A 15,986-nucleotide genomic window follows, 5' to 3' on the forward strand; every position below is an offset into this window, starting at 1 on the left:
CCAAGGGGAGCATTGTGGAAACCCAGTGAGTCAGGCTACAGTAGGTCACCCTGGGGAGGCAGGCCTGGCCACCCCTCCCAGCTCTTGCCACCCCCGGATTCAGGCTGCCTCACCTCAGCCGGGCAGCCCCACCCTACTCTGGGCGGCCCCAGGTGCCCTGACTCACGTCCTGTCGCCCAGCCTAATTTCTCGTCTCCCGGGTGTCAGTCATCCGAGAGGCCCTGGTCAGAGACCCCGGCATCCTTCCCAACTCCACAATAGTGGCCCCCCCACCCCAAGGCTGTAAACTCCCTGGGGAGGGGCTCAGCCCCAAAGGGCTGGAGATGAGAGGATGAGCAGGCAGGAAGCAGTGAAAGGAGAGAAGGGGGTGCAGGGGACGAGGTGGGGGTGGGCCCTCTGGGTATTTCACTGCCCCACACTCAGGAGCCCAGACCCAGACCCCCACCCACTGCTGGCTACTCAGAGCCTCCCTGCGCTGGGATATCCCCGCCAGCCCAACCGGCCCCTCCCCTGAGGAAAGCCCTTTGCTGCCCCACGCAGGGCAAGGAAGCCAACAGCCACCGGGCCCCTGTCAGCAGAGAACTCCAGGCCCCACGTCCCTGACACCAAGTGGCTCCTGGGTATGGCCGGTAGACGGGGAGCGCAGAGGCAGTGGTTGTGTCCCAGCTTTATTCTCCCGTCCCTCGCATCTGAGCCAAGGTTCAGAAATGGGCCCAGGTCACAGTCCCGAGGGAATGGCCCTTGGCTCCCCTCTTGGGCCGGGCAGGGGGCTCTCTTGCCCACTCCTGCCTGCCTCCCTCAGCTGGGAGTTTCCCCGGGGACTGCCTCCTCAGCGAGGGCCGCAGGGTGGAGCCCCAGCAGGGAGCTGTTTGTGGGGGCCGGCTGTCCCCTCTGTCCACAAACTCGTTCCAGCTCCAGCTCGAGCCCCCAGTGCAGGCCGTGGAGGATCTGAGGGCCCAGGTCTCCTTGTCCAAGGACTCACCATGAGTGCCCTGCCTCCCCACATTCTTGGGCTGCCTGGGGTCCCCACTGAGACTCCAGTGCTGGGAACACTCCGTTCCCAAGCTCTCCATCCACGCGGTGTCACTGGCTGAGAGAAGGGGCAAGAGTTCGCTTCTCCGGTTCCTGCACCTCGAGGCCTGGAGGGAAAAGCTCAGCTCAGGCTTACCCTCTCCAAGGGGTTCCCAGCCGCCTGGCCGGGCCTCGAACATACCAGGCCTTTGCTTTGGCTCTTCCCTCTGCCAGGAACGTCATTCCCCAGATACATGGACAGGACACACTCTCACCTCCAAGCCTTTGCTTCAGCTTTACCTCCTCTCGGAGGCCTGCCCTGAGCACCCTACCTGATCTCGCCACCTGCCCACCCGGGGCTCCTGATCTCACCCACCCTGCTCTCCTTTTCTTTCCCAGGACACTGGCACCTCCTAATACTATAGGCCTGAGCTCCCCAGGACAGGACTGGGCACCTGAGATGTGGCCAGTCTGAACTGCAATGTGCTTGGGTGTAAAATACCACTGGGCTTCAGACTTAGTGTGAAAAAAATGAAATATGTCAGTAAGGATTTTTTACACAGACTACATGTCTAAAATGGTACTAGTTTAGGCATACTGAGTTAAACAAAATACATTAATATTCTAACATTAATATGCGTTGTGATATTGAAATATATTAATATATAATATCAATATGTATTAATAGAGTATGTTGGTATATTGATGTATAACTTATTAAATGTATTAAATATATATGATATATAGTATATTAAATATATACCATATATTTATATGCTAATGTTAATTAATTTTACATGTTTCATTACTTCCTCTGATGGGGGTTTCCCTGGTGGCTCAGATGGTAAAGGGTCTGCCTGCAATGCGGGAGATCCAGGTTTGATCCCTGGGCCAGGAAGATCCCCTGCAGAAAGAAATCGCAACCCATGCCAGTATCTTTGCCTGGGAAATCCCATGGACGGAGGAGGCTGGCAGACTACAGTCCAAGGGGGTTGCAGAGACCCTCTGATGAGGCTACCTAAACATTTTAAATTACACGTGGAGCTCACGATATAGTTCTATTGGACAAGCTATTGTAGATAATTATTATTTTTATACATATCATCAGCTGTCTCCCAACTCCCCATACCAGAATGTTCTCTGTTATATTCCCAAGTACCACATCACCTGGCATTCCAGAAAAGCTCATGGCCAAATGAGTGAATGGGTGAACGAGGCCTGACAGGGGCCCAGGAACGGCAAATACCCCTCATCCTCCCAGGCCCCCACTCACTCTCTCTGTTGGCATCTGCTTCGTGTTCCGCCAGGGTCTCGATGGAGCCGCCCCATCCCATGCCAGGTCCTGGGGGCACAAGGCAGCCACTGGGCCATGAGGGCCAGAACAGAGGCAGCAGGGCGGGTGGGCAGACACAGGAGCCAGGAGGGAAGCCCCCTCCCCCAAGGAGCCGGTGGGCCCCCAGGGACCCTTCTCCCTCACCTTTGCCATGGGAGCTGGGTGCCCCCAGGGGCCCTGGGCGCCGCTGTCGGAATCGCTGCCGGGGGGTGTCCCCGGGGCTGAATGACTCAGAGCTTCGCCCCACGGGGAATCTTGAGCTGAGTTTCCGCCGCTGCCCACCTGCCAGTGTCTCATCCCGCAGACACAGGGAGCTCTGTGCCCGGCGCATGGGTGCTGGTGAGGGCGACCCTGCAAGAGGCACAGGCGGAGAGGTGTCCAAGCAGTGCCGGGAGGGCTGGGGGGAGCGGGGGGTGGGGTGGGGGCGATACTGGCAAGAGGAAGCTGCATGGGTGCCACAGGGGACAGGAGGCTGCAGAGATGGGGGCTGGGAGAGGGGGGACAAGGTTGAATGAATGGAGGTGGGGACTGGAGGCAGGACCCTGTGCTGGCTCTGACACTAACTCACTGTGTAACCTTGGGCAAGGTGCTTCCCCTCCCTGGGCCTCGGCTTCCTCATCTGCTGTCTGGGATAAGTGACCTCTGACTAAAGTCCCCGCTGCTCCGAGGTCCTAGGCACCGCTCTGGATGGGTAGGACCAGGTGGGTAAAAGTGCAGGCAGGAGGGAGGTGCCAGCTGAGAGGGACGCAGCAGGGACCCAGGGCAGAGAGTCACTGGAACCATCTGATGGGGGGGAGGGCGGGTGGGGGGAAGCTGCAGCAGGAAAGGCCAGTGGGGGACATGCACAAGCGACACAGGAAGACCAGGGGCACTGGCAAGCCCCGAGGGCAGAGGGACCCCCAGACCCACCTGTCCCATCTGCCTCCCTGCCCTCAGGGAGCTCCGTCTCTGGGGGCCCCCCCAGGCTCTCGGTGCTGCCAGCCCCATCGGCCCCCAGGCGTGGCCCTCCATGGGGGCCCCCCTCCCGCCGGGGCCGCATCAGCCTCTTCACCTTGTCTGCCAGCCAGCTGCCCTTCCTGGGGGCAAGAGGGCACAAGAGGGGGGTCAGGCCAGGGAGGAAGGAGGACAAGAGGGCCATGTCGGGGGTGGCAGAGGCCAGGCCAACCCTCACTCGGGCCTGGACCCGAGCTGGGCCAGGGATCAGAGGGCAGGGCAGGAGTGAGGTAGGGAAGACCTCCGGCCCACCGGGGTGGAGGGGCCCGCTCACTTGGTCCGGGGCAGGGGCCCAGGCTCCAGCACGCGGTACTGATCCATGATTTTCTCCACCAGCTTCTGCTTCTCCCGGCGCAGGGCGTTGAGCTGGTCCCTGGGAGGATGGGGAGGGAGGAGGTGGACTTGAGGCCTGGGCAGGAATGCAGGGTACACCCTGGTACACCCCTGCCAGTTAAACAGTGACACACCCCAGGATGGGTTGAACATCGTGCTGTCCGAGCCCCCAGGGAGGGTCAGCCTCCCCTTTCGCCAGGCCTTCCCAGGGAATCGCCCCATAAACATCCCAAGGGGCAGCCACGCCGGCCCCTGCGGCCCCTCACAGGTACTCGCGCTGCTCGCGGTGCAGGTGGTCCCGGCTCTCCAGGCTGCGCTCCAAGAGCTCCCGGTTTTCCCGGCTCAGCGCCTGCACCTCGGCCAGCAGCTGCCGGTTCTCTTCTTCTTGGGCACTCCGGAGTTCCGTCAACAGCTGTCGCAGGACAGGCAAGCGGGGGCGGTGGGGGACACTTAAAGGGGCTCAGAGCATCTGCCTTCCACCCAATCCTGGCTCTTTCCAACCCTGCCCCCCCAGCCGCCCTCCCTCCCCAGCCACCCACCCCTCACCGCACCTCACACTGCGTGGTCAGCCGGCAGGCACTCAAGTCCAGCTGCTGGTTGGACTCTCGCAGTCGCTGGCTCTGGGCCTCCAGCTGTGCCCGCTCCAGCTCCAGCCTTGCCAGCCGGCCCCGAAGTTCCCCGCGTTCCCCCTGTAACTCCCCACGCTCCCGGGACACCTCTGCCAGCAGCATCTGAGCCCTGCAGAGGCAAGGAGACCTGCTCTCCAAGAGGAACCTGCCCCCACCCCCGCCTCAACTGGGCCCTTCCTGATGGCAGAGGAACCACGACGAGGAGAGGAGGCAAAGCGGGACCCTGTGGGGAAAGGGACTAACTCACCATCAACCCACTTCACAGGTGGGAACACTGAGAACTGGCCCAGGAAGGGAGGGGCTGTGTCTGGGCTGGTACCTGTCATGCTCGCTCTGCAGCCTCCGGAGCTCCTCCTCCAGGCCCCGCTGCCGATGCCCATCCTGCACCAGGCGTTCGCGCTCTGCCAGCAGGGCTACCTCCTGCGCCTCCACGTTGGCCCTCTGGGCCTGCAGCTGTTCGTGCCTGAGATGAACCAGGGGCTCAGGGGGCTGCAAGGACTGGGGCCAGGGCAAGCAGGCAGCTGGACCATCTGGAAGTCCTCCATCTCCTAAGTATAGGCCCCGGGGGGCAAAGCCACAGGGCAGAATGCTGTGCAGGCGCCCACCACTCTGGACCACCGATGAAACCCCAGGGTGAGCCCACCCCAGAAGTACAGAGAGCCCTGCCGCATAAGAGGGCACAGCCAGGGAGAGGGGCCTGCTGGTGCTTCCCAGGGAACAGGGAGCCCGCTCTGGGCGGACAAGGGGCCCCCCGGAAAAGGAGCTACGAGCTTGTTGGGGGCTGCTCACCGGCCCTGCAGCTCCCGATGGGCCAGCTCCAGCGCCCGCATGTTGGCCTTGAGGTCGCGGTGCCGAGCCAGCAGCCCCTCCAGCTCAGCCTCCTGCCGCCGCTGCAGCTGCGCCAGGGCCTCGTGGTCCCGCAGCAGGGCCTGCTGCTGCCCGCGGGTCTCCTCCTGGGAGCGCCTCGCCGCCTGCACCTCCTCCTCCAGCAGCCCCAGCTTCCTGTGCAGCTCCTGGCCCTGCGTCTCCAGTACAGACTTCTCGGCCTAGGCCAGAGGAGGGAGCAGGGTGGGTGGCTGCTGTGGGGGGTATCCCAGGCCAGAAAGGGGGGTAAGGGATGGGGGGCAGAAGGCAGAGGGCGGAGTAAAGGAGAGAGAGACGTCGGGGGGCCGAGGGCCATGGCACAAGGCCGGGACGGGACAGATGGGGCTGGGGTCGGGGCAGGGCAAGCCAGAGGGACGGATGGCTGGCTGTGGAGGGGCGGACTAGAGACGGGGTGGAAGGGGCACTGACGGGGGGGTGGGCGCTGGAGGCCAGCAGGCGGGTAGGAGCAGGGGTCAGGGGGAGGGCTGTGGGCAGGACGGGATGGGGGGCCGGGCCCACCTGCAGGCGGCTGCTGTTCTCCTGGGCCCGCTGACTCTGCAGCAGCAGCTCCTGGGCGCGCCCCTGCAGGCTCCCCAGCTGCCCCTCCAAGTGCTGCAGCTGGCCCTGCAGAGCCGCCTTCTCCGCCGCCAGCGTGGCATTCTGTCGGGGGGTGGGGAGGGGGTTGGTTAGCAGAGGGCCGCGTCTCCAGGGCACTGCCCCCTGTCCCCCAGCCCCGCGCCCACCGCAGCCCAACACTCACACTGCGCTCCACCTCGATGAGCCGCACGCTCTGGGCCTCCGTGACCTTGGGCTCCACCTGCTCCTGGGGGCCCAGCCCCGAGGCGCCCTGGCGCAGCTGCAAGGAGAGGCCCTGGGGGGTCACACGAGCGCGTGGCAGGGGTCTGGGGGCGGCCCAGCAAACCTCCCCTGGCAATCCCACACCCACCGGCTGGGCAGTCTGCTAGGGGCCCGCTGGCTATGTTCTTGTCTCCATCCCAGGTGGACAGCGAGCCCCCGGAGGGCAGTGGTGGCCTGGTATGGGGCCGAGCCCGTGTGCAACAAGGGCATCAGAAATGATTCCTGACTTACGACCGTGGGCTGAGCTCAGGAAGTGGTGGGGCCCCCACAGGAGAGACACAGCAGGTGCCTCAGAGTCAAGCCACCAGGCTCAGTCTGGTTGAGGAATGGGGGCAACAAGGCCCGGGCAGAGCTACCTGGCTCCCTGCACAGCACTTCCTCCTACAGGCCCTGAAAGGGGGCACAAGGCAAGCGACTGGCCAAGAACCGAGGGGCAAGACAAGAGGGGGGCCCTGAAGTACCTACATGAGGGTGGAGACAGGGGGTGGGCTCAGGCCCCAGCAACCCAGGCGATGGCCTCACCTTGAACAGCTCATCCTCCAACTGCACGGCCCTCTTTCTGAGCTCCATCAGCGCCTCCTCCTTGCTGGTGGCCGCTGCCTGCAGCTCAGCTTCCAGCCGCTGCTCCAGGCCCTGGTACCTGCCGGGAGAAGTCTTAGCACCCAGCCCTCCCCAAGTCTTTACCTGCCCTTCTCTGCCCCTCGGGCAGTGCCCCACCTCTGGTGCTGGAACTCCTGTTCCCGCAGAAATTCCTGGCGTTCCAGGGCTGCTCGTTCCAGCTCATTCTGCAGACGCTCCAGCCGGGCCCCCAGCTCCCGGCCCCGCACCATGGCCTTCTCCAGCTCCTGAGGGCAGGCAGAGGAGGCTCAGGGCCAGAAGGGTAGACCGCCACCTTCACCAGGCCTGAGCGTCAGGAGACCTGGCCTTCTGTCCTTGCTCTGTCACCCCGAGTGAATATCGTTAACTCTCTGGGCCTCTACTCCCCCATCTGTAAAATGGGAGCAAAGCCTGATAACCTTGCAGAGTGGGTATGAAAGAGCCGGGAATTATAAGCCTGCCAGGGAGTGAGGGCGGCCCCTGGGCCAGGGCTCAGCGACACTCGCTGGGCACACGTCTTCACCTCTTTGAGTCCATGGTTCCTCATGTGCTCAATGACAGCTGGATGCTCCCTGCGTGCTGAGGCCACACGGGGCAGGTGAGGGGAAGAGAGGCTCAGAGGCAGCGGGTCTGGAGAGTACTCTCAGCCACAGGGGGATGGCCACAGAGGGCAGGAACTTGGTGAAGGTCAGGCCTAACCACAGTGGGAGCTGGGAGGGGGAGGGCCAGGATGCTTGCTGCTGGCCAGGCCTGTGGCGGTTGGGCCATACCATTGAGGAAGTGGGTAGGAGACCCGCTCTGGCCCATGGCCCCTGCCCTCAGAGAGGTAGGTCGAACCATTCTGAGGTATAGGGTGGGGGTGGAGGGGCTCCGGCAGGATGAAACCACGGGGAAGGGCCAACCACGACAGCTGCCCACTAAGTCCTGCCCTTGGAGATGGAGCCTACCCATCTGTGCTCTGGTCTTCCTGGCTTAGCAACTCCACCCGGGCCAGCCCCTGGGGTCACTGCGCTTCCAGACACCCTTGGCCACTGCCTCTCGCTGAAAAACTAAAAGTCCCATGAGGCCCTGCTGCCCACAGTCCCCAGCCACAAGAGCCAAAGGACGGAGAGCAGGAAGAACAGGGATGCCCACGAAGACCTGCATCTCAGGCCGGACCCCTGCCCTTCCCCCTCCAGGCTCTGGCCACAGCCCCCAGGGCCCCACCCACTGCACCCTTCCCCCCCGACCCCTGCAGCAGGGAGGCCCACTTGGACAACCCCCTTGGCCCCTGGTTCCCTAACCTCCCTGCCCTGGCCAGCCACCTCCCCCTGCACCACGCCCAGTTATCACCAGGAACTGCTCCACCAGGAAATCTCACAAAATTCCCCTTTGTCCTTAATGTCTTCCACCCTCTTGGTCCTCAGAGCCGGCTCTTTTGGCCAGCCAGCCCTACCGGCTCTTCCCTACCCACCGGCTGGCATTCCCTCTCTGATTAAGCCCATACTGAGTGCCAGGCGCTGCCCCAAGCACTCTATGTTCATTATCTTACAGGATCTTGTGACATAGGTATCATTTTTATTCTGGTTTTACAGGTAAGAAAACGGAGACTCAGAGAGGTTAAGTAACTGGCCCCAAGCCACATAGCTGAGTAGGGGAGCTGAGCTATAACCCAGATCTATCTGCCAGCATCTCTCAGCTCCTACAGAGTGGACCCCAGAGACCAGCTCTTGGCCTTACTCTCTCACCCACACTCTCAATTCTCACATGCCCCAGACCAAGCCAACAGCATGTTCCTGACTCCTCACCATCAGGAAGTGTCTCGGAGCAAATAACTTCTCCTCTCTGAACCTCAGTGTCCTTCTCTGTGTAACAGAGAAACTGCTCAGCTTCCAGAAGTTTTGATACTTCCCAAGTGGTACCAGTGGTAAAGAATCTGCCTGCCAGTGCAGGAGATGCAAGAGACGCAGGTTCGATCCCGGAGTCGGGAAGATCCCCTGGAGTAGGAAATGACAACCCACTCCAGTATTTTTGCCTGGAAGCTTCCATGGACAAAGGAGCCTGGTGAGCTACAGTCCACGGGGTCACAAAGAGTCAGACATGACTGAGCACACGTGCATGCTGCAGCATACCCTCGCCCCAGCCCTGGGCCGCATTGGCCCGAACACCCACCCCCTTGCCTCATGGTCTCTTCTGCTTCCCCTGAGGGGCCTCCAGACCTGCAGATCTGACCATTCTGCTCACATTATACCCTCCACTGACTCCTTGTCACCCTCGTGAAAACAGCTGCAATTCCTTCCTTTGCTTGGAAGGAAGATGAAGCCTTGGCCAATAGGAAACCTGCTTAAGGAAGTCTTCATGTCACCTCGCTCCACTCCCTGCCTCACGCTCCACCCCTGCAAACGGGCCTGCTCCTCCTCCTGGCTCATTGCCATTCTCTCTCCTCCTCCAGGAAGCCCTCCATGATGAGCCCCAGCCTGAGTCCAGTGTGCTTCCTGGACCCCTACGGCTCCCCACACAGTCCTGTCTCCACCCCAGATTGTGAGTGAGTGTCTCCCAGAGACTGCAAGTGCTGGCTGCCTAGTACAGGGCCTGGTGCCAAGAAGATGCCTGCAAACATGCTTGAATGAATGAATACAAGGAGTTCGAGGTTTTCTCTCTTCTCCAACCCCCATCCCAGCTCCAGCCTGCCTCACCTGCCACCTTTTTTTTCTTCTTTTTGGCCACTCCATGCAACTTGCAGGATCTTAGTTCCCTGACCAGGGATTGAACCTGTGCTTCCTGTACTGGATGCACAGAGTCCACTGGACCACCAGAGAATTCTCTCACCTGCCACCTTGACCACGGGCACTGCCTTCCTACAGTTCTAGGTCCCCTTGTACACCAAGATGACTCTCCCCAAATCCAGCATCACACAGGTCGGCCCACACCCTTGGGTGAATTTCCCTGCCTGAGGATGAAGTACCAATACCCACAAAGCTGGCCTGTCACACCTTTCCACCTACGCCCATCTCCCGGGCCCCTGAGCATTTCTAATACCTTCAAGTCTTTGCACTTGCTGTTCCCCCTGAATGAAATATCCTTCCCCACCTAGTGAGATCTCTATCTTTCCTTAGAACCCTCCTCGAAACCTCCTTGCGCCGACCCTGGCATCAGTTCCCATTCCCATGGATTGCAAAGCGCTTTGCCCATGACAACCAACGTATCTTGAGCCTTTGGCCATCGTGAACTAGGCTCTTCACACCATTATTTCCGTCGGCCTTCCAAAGCCCCACTGAAGCAGCTATGAAGAGCACCCCCATTTTACAGAGGGAGGCACTGGGGTGCAACTGAGTAAACCACCACAGTCAGAGAGTCAGGATTTGCACCCAGGCCATATAGCTCCATGCCTACCACCTCCTATAGCCACTCCATCAAAGGCAGGGGACATCTGCCCCCGTCCCAGGCCAGGTGTGCCTTTGGGAGCCGGGAGTGGACTTTGCCCTTCCCTCTCCAGCCCCAGCTCAGTGCTGGGCACTCAGTGGCTGCCGACGGAATGAATAACCCCCAACCCCAGCAACTGGCCTGGAACCCTGTTTCCTGGCCATGACCCCCGCTGTACCTCCTGGAGGGCCTGCCTCTCCCGGCGCTGCCTCTCAGCCTCCTCCAGGTGCCGGCGGCCCTCGTCCTCCAGCACGTGCAGCCGCTCCTCGGCCTCCTCGGCCCGGGCCCGCAGCCTGGGCACCTCTCGCTCCCACTGCCTCCGCTCTCGGCCGGCTGCTGCCAGTGCCTCCGCCAGCGCCTCCCGCTCCCGCGATGCAGCCTCCAGCTCCTGGGCAGAAGACTCCACCGCCTCCCGCAACCGGGCCAGCTCCCGGGCCTGGGCCTCCACTTCCCGGTGGGCCTCAGCCTCTGCCCTCCGGGCCTGAGCCAGCTCCTCTGAGAGGCGGGCAGCCTCCGTGCCTCGGGCCTCCAGCCTCCGGGCCTGGGCCGCCAGCTCCGCTCCAAGGGCCTCAGCCTCTCGCTTCAGCCGCGCCACATCCTCTTGGAGGGCCTCCCGCTTGGGGACACCACTGACCAGGATCTCCTCGGGGTCCCGCGCCTCCCGGGTCCGGACCTCAGGAGCCCCTTCCAGTTTCGGCTGAGGCTTTCGCTGTGTTGCATCCCCGACCAACCCCCTCAACCTCTGTTCATGCTCTCTGGCCTCTGTTTGCCCCTCAGGTAGGTCTAGCCTCTGGTCTAGGGTCCCCTGCTCCTCCAACTGCACACATAGGCTGGTCTCTGAGGGTCCCGGCTTGCTTTCAGGGTCCTCCTGTCTCACCCTTGGGGCCTCCAGCACTGACTCCTCAGTCTCTCCTCCCAGAGACAGCTGGGCCTGAATGTTAACCTCGGGACCCTGAGATGGGATCACAGAGGCAGGGGTCCGGAGAGGGGCTCCCAGGCCAGCCTTCTTCAGGGACTCCTGTGCCTCTGCACCAGGGTCTGACTCCTGGGGCATGGAGTCTGCAGGGACCACGACATCCGTTTGGAGAGGCCTCTCTGCCACCTGCGGGTTCAGATCAGATGCCGACCCCTCGAGGGCTGACTCAAACGCCAGGGGAGCAGGGTCCGAGGCCTGGGGGCCTTCATCCGTTGCCTGAGCAGCCAAGGCCCGGGGGCCGGGGTCTGAGGCCAGGCAAGTCTGCGGAGCTGAGTCCTGCTCTCCAATCACCGAGTCCTCATTCTGCTCCTCCAGTAGGGGGTGCTGAGGGCACATGAGTTCAGTTCAGTCACTCAGTCGTGTCTGACCCTTTGTGACCCCATGGACTGCAGCACTCCAGGCCTCTGTCCATCACCAACTCCCAGAGTTTACTCAAACTCATGTCCATTGAGTCTGTGATGCCATCCAACCATCTCATCCTCTGTCGTCCCCTTCTCCTCCCACCTTCGATCTTTCCCAGCATCGGGGTCTTTTCAAATGAGGGCACAGGGTCTTTTCATGAGGGCACGTGAGAGGGATGGTCAAACCCAGAGGAGGTGGCCAGGAAGGACCTGCTGATGGTTGGAGGGGACTCACCTGGCCACCTGGCTGCCTCTGCAGCACCCGGAGCAGACCTCGAAGCTCCTGATTCTCCCGCTCCAGGGTCCGCAGCCTCCCAGCCTCTGCCTCCCTCACTTCATCATGTAGCGAGGGAGCCGCTCCAGGCAGGGGTTCTGGGGTGTGGGAGATGAGGTCAGGACCCCTCTTCTCCCTTATGACTCTTCACATACACCCCCACCCCTGACACCAGACCTGGGGGAAGGGGATGAAACCAGAAGCCAACCCCATTATGAAAAAAAATAAGAGAAAGTGTTAATCGCTCAGCTGTGTCCGACTCTGCGACCCAGTGGTCTGTCGCCTGCCAGGTTCCTCTGTCCATGGAATGCTCCAGGCAAGAATACTGGGGTGGGTAGCCATTCCCTTCTCCAGGGGATCTTCCCAACCCCTGGAGTGAACCTGGGTTTCTTGCACTGCAGACATTCTTTACTGTCTGAGCCACCAGGGAAGCCCCAATAGCTACAGGGAAATAGAGGCAGCTCCCACCTGCAGCCCTGCCACTGGGGCCCCGCTCACCCTCCCCAGGGGAGCCTGGGGGTGGCTCCAGGCTCCGCTGAAGCTCCAGTTCCAGCTCCACATTCTCTTCTGCAAGCTGGTCCACCTGATGCCGCAGGGAGTCCAGCTCCTGGAGGGGAGAGCAGGGTCAGGCAAGGCCTCCCCGCTATGGCCACGCCCAGTGTGGGGGCTAGAGGGTCACTGGAAGGAAATGGCAACCCACTCCTGTGTTCTTGCCTGGAGAATCCCATGGACAGAGCCTGGCAGGCTAGAGTCTGTGGGGTCGCAAAGAGTCAGACATGACTGGGTGCACACGAGCACATACACAGAGGAAACAGGGAGTGGGAGTCAGTGATCACCTCTGAGGTCAGGGATCACTGAGTGATCAGGGGTCTCACCGCGTGGGCCTCGCCCAGCCGGGTTCGCAGCAGCAGGTTCTCGCGCTGGGTCTCATGTAGCCGAGCACAGCGCTCCTGAGCGGCCTCCAGCTGCTCCTCCAGCAGTGCCTTGGAGGCCTCCAGAGCCCCCGAGAGCACCCGCTCCTCCTGGTGGGGAGCAGAGAGCCGTTGGTGGGATGCTCCCCCCACCCCCCGCACTCCAGGCTCCCCTCCCCATCTGACCCTGCACACTAGTAGCTCTTCAGGCCCTGGCGCTCCCCTCCATCTGCCCCTCCCCCTCCAAGTTCTCTTCAGGGACCACTTCCCCAGCACCGGGCCCCGCCCTTCTCCTGTGTAGGCCCTGCCCCTTCTCAAGAGTGGCCTTTCCAGGTGGCATCCTTCTAGGCCTCACTTAGCCACATTGCTGGTACTCTGGACGCTGCCTCCCCTACAGCTCCCACCCTCGTCTCCAGGACCTATCCTTGCCTACAGCCTCTGCCTCTCCCCTCCATCTGCCCCATCCTCCAAAAGACCTATCCACAGGCACCCCTTCACCCCGTTCTTCTAGCAATGATTGGGGCCTCCACTAAGGCCTGACTCTCGGCCAAACTCTCTCCTCTCTTGGCCCACCCGGTCCCCAGCGGCCACGCCCACCCTGTCTTCAGGTGCCTCGCCCACCACATGCCACGCCCCACAGCCCCGCCTCCCGCCTCACCTCTAGCCTGCCCTTGCAGGCCTCGGCCGCCTGGAGGCGCTCTCTGCAGCGTCGCAGTTCCTCCTGCAGACGGGGCAGACGGCCCGCCCGCTCCCGTAGCGCCTCTGCCTCCTCGCGGTACAGCTCGGCTCTCTTGGCCTGTCCCGACAGCGCCTGGGCCTGGGCCAGACGGGTGCAGAGCTAGGACCGGCCACCCGCCCGCCAGAGGGGTTAGGACGGGAAGGAGCCGGGTTGGAGGAGGCAGGAGGACGAGGAAGGTGTGGGGAAGGGGTTAGGGAATGCGGCGATGCCTGGGGGACATCTGAGCTCACCTCCTGGCGGAGTCTTCGGATTTCGGCCTCCAAGCCCTGCACCTCCGCTTGGGAATCCAGCAGCAGCTCAGCTTTCTCCTCCCTGGAGGGAAGGCACGCAGGAGGGGTCTGGGGACCTGCCCCTTATAGCCGTTTTCCTCCAGCCCTGATCGCAGCTGGGACCCCATCCTGCCCCCTGCCCCAGGTCCCTCCCAGCACTCACAGCTCCTGCCGGAGGCGCCGCAGCTGGGCCTTGGCATTGGCCAGCTGCAGGGCCAAGTGGTGCGAGGCCCCCTCGGAGGGAATCCTGGCGGGAGCCTCAGGCAACAAGGGGGCAGGCTCCCGGTCCAGCAGCAGTTCAGCCAGCCGCTGTGGGAGATCAAGGGTCAGGAGCAACCCCTCTCAGGACCCCCACATCTGCCCCCAATTACCCAAGCTGAATCTGGCTGTTGCAGCCCTGCAGACACAAGACCCACAACCCCAGCCCCACACCTGGACCCCAGTGTCCCCTCCCCCACATGTCTGGATCCCCATGGTCCTCCTGTTCCTTGGCCTGCCGCCCCCTACCTGGGCCCCCAGGTCGCGCTCCCGTGCCAGCTTCAACAGGGTCCCCATCAGGCTGAGGGACAGCATCTCCAGCTCCGGAGTTGCCAGCTCACCAGTCTCCGGCCTGGTCAGTGCCAGCACCAAGCCCGCACTGGGCTGGGTCACCTGGAGCCCAGGGAGAGCAGTTCAGCCAAAGAAGAAGAAGGGGGCTGGGTATCCTGGAGGGCAGCCCAAGTCATCGTACCTCCTGGATGGCAGCAGCCAGCTCGCTCTGGACCTCCAGGCTGAGGCCCTGGATGTGGCGGATGAATAGTTCCCGGTGCTCGCACTACAAGGGGGCGAGGAGGGGGCGGTGAGACTGGCACCAAAGGGCATCCCGCCACCTCTGCAGCCAGAGCTGGACCCTGCCCTGCCCCGCTCACCTGCACTGACGCCCCCAGCAGTAGCCTAAGGATGCCTTCCAACTCCTCCACCGCCTCCTCTGCAGGGCACAAGCCACAAGAGGTTAACGGGGAGGGACATCGGGTAGAAGCAGGAAGGGGTGGAGGGGTGGTGGGAGACAGCACCTGAGAAGGGGTCAAAGCCTAGCGTCTGGAGGTCTGGGGGCGGTGACAGGATCAGCAGCTGCAGCTCCTCCTGGGGTGGAGGGGGCGGTGATAAGAGATGGGCTTCCCCCAGGGGGTCTCCCGGGCTCAGCCTCCGCCTCCGGAGCCCTCACCTGGTAGAAGTCCCTCAGTCGGCCCCACAGGTGGTTCAGGTTCCACACCCGCCAAGCTGCAGGGCTGTCATGGCCCCTGATCATTCGAGGGCCCCCTCGGGGACTGGGAGCACTGGGAGCACAGGGGGCAATCGGTGGGAGGGAAGATGGAGGACCCGCCTCCTCTGAAGCAGGCTCTGCCAACCACCCCTCAGGCTCCTCCCCGCAGGCCCCCTCCCCGCACTCCCCACCCCACCTCAGGTCATCCTCTGACGCCCCTTACATGATGCCCAGCACCCTCAGGAGCAGGGCCCCATCGCTGAGACGCAAGAATTTCTTCTCCGGACACAGAGGCCCCTCTCCTTCCTCCTCCTCCTCCCCCTCCGGCTCCTCCGCCTCCCCCACCAGCCCGGCTAGTCCCAGCGCCTGTGGGAACACAAAGGAGTCATCTGGCCTGCCCAGGTGCAGCGGGGGGAGACCCCCACCATCGGAGTGAATCCTGAGCCCCTCTGACCTGCTGCCCTGCAACCACATAGTCCCCTCCTCACCAGTTCCCTGAATGCCAGTGGCCCTGGGTCTGGACTCCTCTTCCTGCCCACAGCCGCCTGGACTTCTCCACTTGAACCCACCCCTCCCCTCAGCCCCCCCCCACGCCCCGCTGTGCCCCCTCTCCCCCCACCCCCCACACCCCACACCAGCCCTCCCTGCTGCTCATTTCCTCTCCCCAGACCCCCCCTCCCACTGCCCCCTCACCCAGGTGGCCAGGCTGCCACTCAGGAAGTCTCTGATCCTGGGCCCCTTGCCCCCATCCATGACGGGGTCAGGGTGTTGGTCCCGCTGCGGCAGCTACACCTGCCCTGAGAGGAAGAGGAAGTCCCCGAGTGGGGGATCCCAGGCCCAGCCACAGACACCCTGTGCCGCTTCCTCCTTCCGGGTGCTGGCGGGCCTGTGCACCCCCAGAGTCCTGCCTCAGCCCCTCTTTCGCCACTCCACATCCTCCCAGCATCGGCCCAGAGGTCAGCCGGGGAAGGTGGAGTCAGGGCCACCCAGGAGCAAGGCCCACTGCTCTCCTGGCTCCATGGACAATGGCGGGTGAGTCCTTCCCTTCTCTGGGCCTTGGTGGCCCAGCTTGAAACCCAAAGAGTGTGACCTCAGCCCTGCATCTTCCAGGGCCCCAGAAAGGGTTCCAGGCCTTATATGGTGACTCTGGGCA

General features: G+C 62.7%; 1 protein-coding gene and 1 long non-coding RNA gene across 3 annotated transcripts; one reads left to right on the forward strand and one right to left on the reverse strand.

Annotated features, from left to right (window-relative positions):
* Window positions 1-655: 655 nt before the first annotated feature.
* Window positions 656-15,632, reverse strand: CCDC88B (coiled-coil and HOOK domain protein 88B). Of its 2 annotated transcripts, none has more exons than XM_081532640.1 (27): window positions 15,527-15,632; window positions 15,057-15,199; window positions 14,795-14,906; window positions 14,643-14,712; window positions 14,499-14,557; window positions 14,321-14,404; window positions 14,098-14,241; window positions 13,754-13,899; window positions 13,552-13,633; window positions 13,241-13,399; window positions 12,547-12,693; window positions 12,170-12,278; window positions 11,633-11,769; window positions 10,199-11,320; window positions 6,739-6,866; window positions 6,544-6,661; window positions 5,924-6,019; window positions 5,683-5,823; window positions 5,089-5,345; window positions 4,619-4,762; window positions 4,222-4,408; window positions 3,937-4,082; window positions 3,612-3,710; window positions 3,254-3,420; window positions 2,489-2,695; window positions 2,285-2,353; window positions 656-1,139 (listed from the first exon to the last, which is right to left on the reverse strand). In XM_081532640.1, the coding sequence occupies exons 1-27, from the start codon at window positions 15,584-15,586 to the stop codon at window positions 1,084-1,086; spliced, it is 4,389 nt and encodes a 1,462-aa protein (XP_081388766.1). In that variant the 5' UTR covers window positions 15,587-15,632; the 3' UTR covers window positions 656-1,083. The 2 variants fall into 2 exon arrangements, with proteins under 2 accessions (XP_081388766.1, XP_081388765.1); XM_081532639.1 differs by having other exon boundaries at window positions 5,924-6,034.
* Window positions 7,494-9,690, forward strand: LOC145523026 (uncharacterized). The gene is made up of 3 exons (XR_014066308.1): window positions 7,494-8,192; window positions 8,474-8,661; window positions 9,050-9,690. It is a non-coding gene; the product is annotated as an uncharacterized LOC145523026 (long non-coding RNA).
* Window positions 15,633-15,986: the final 354 nt, after the last annotated feature.

Source organism: Giraffa tippelskirchi, chromosome 10, assembly GCF_054371585.1.
Source record: "Giraffa tippelskirchi isolate mGirTip1 chromosome 10, T2T-mGirTip1v1.2.pri, whole genome shotgun sequence".
In the NCBI taxonomy this organism is placed as follows: Eukaryota; Metazoa; Chordata; class Mammalia; order Artiodactyla; family Giraffidae; genus Giraffa; species Giraffa tippelskirchi.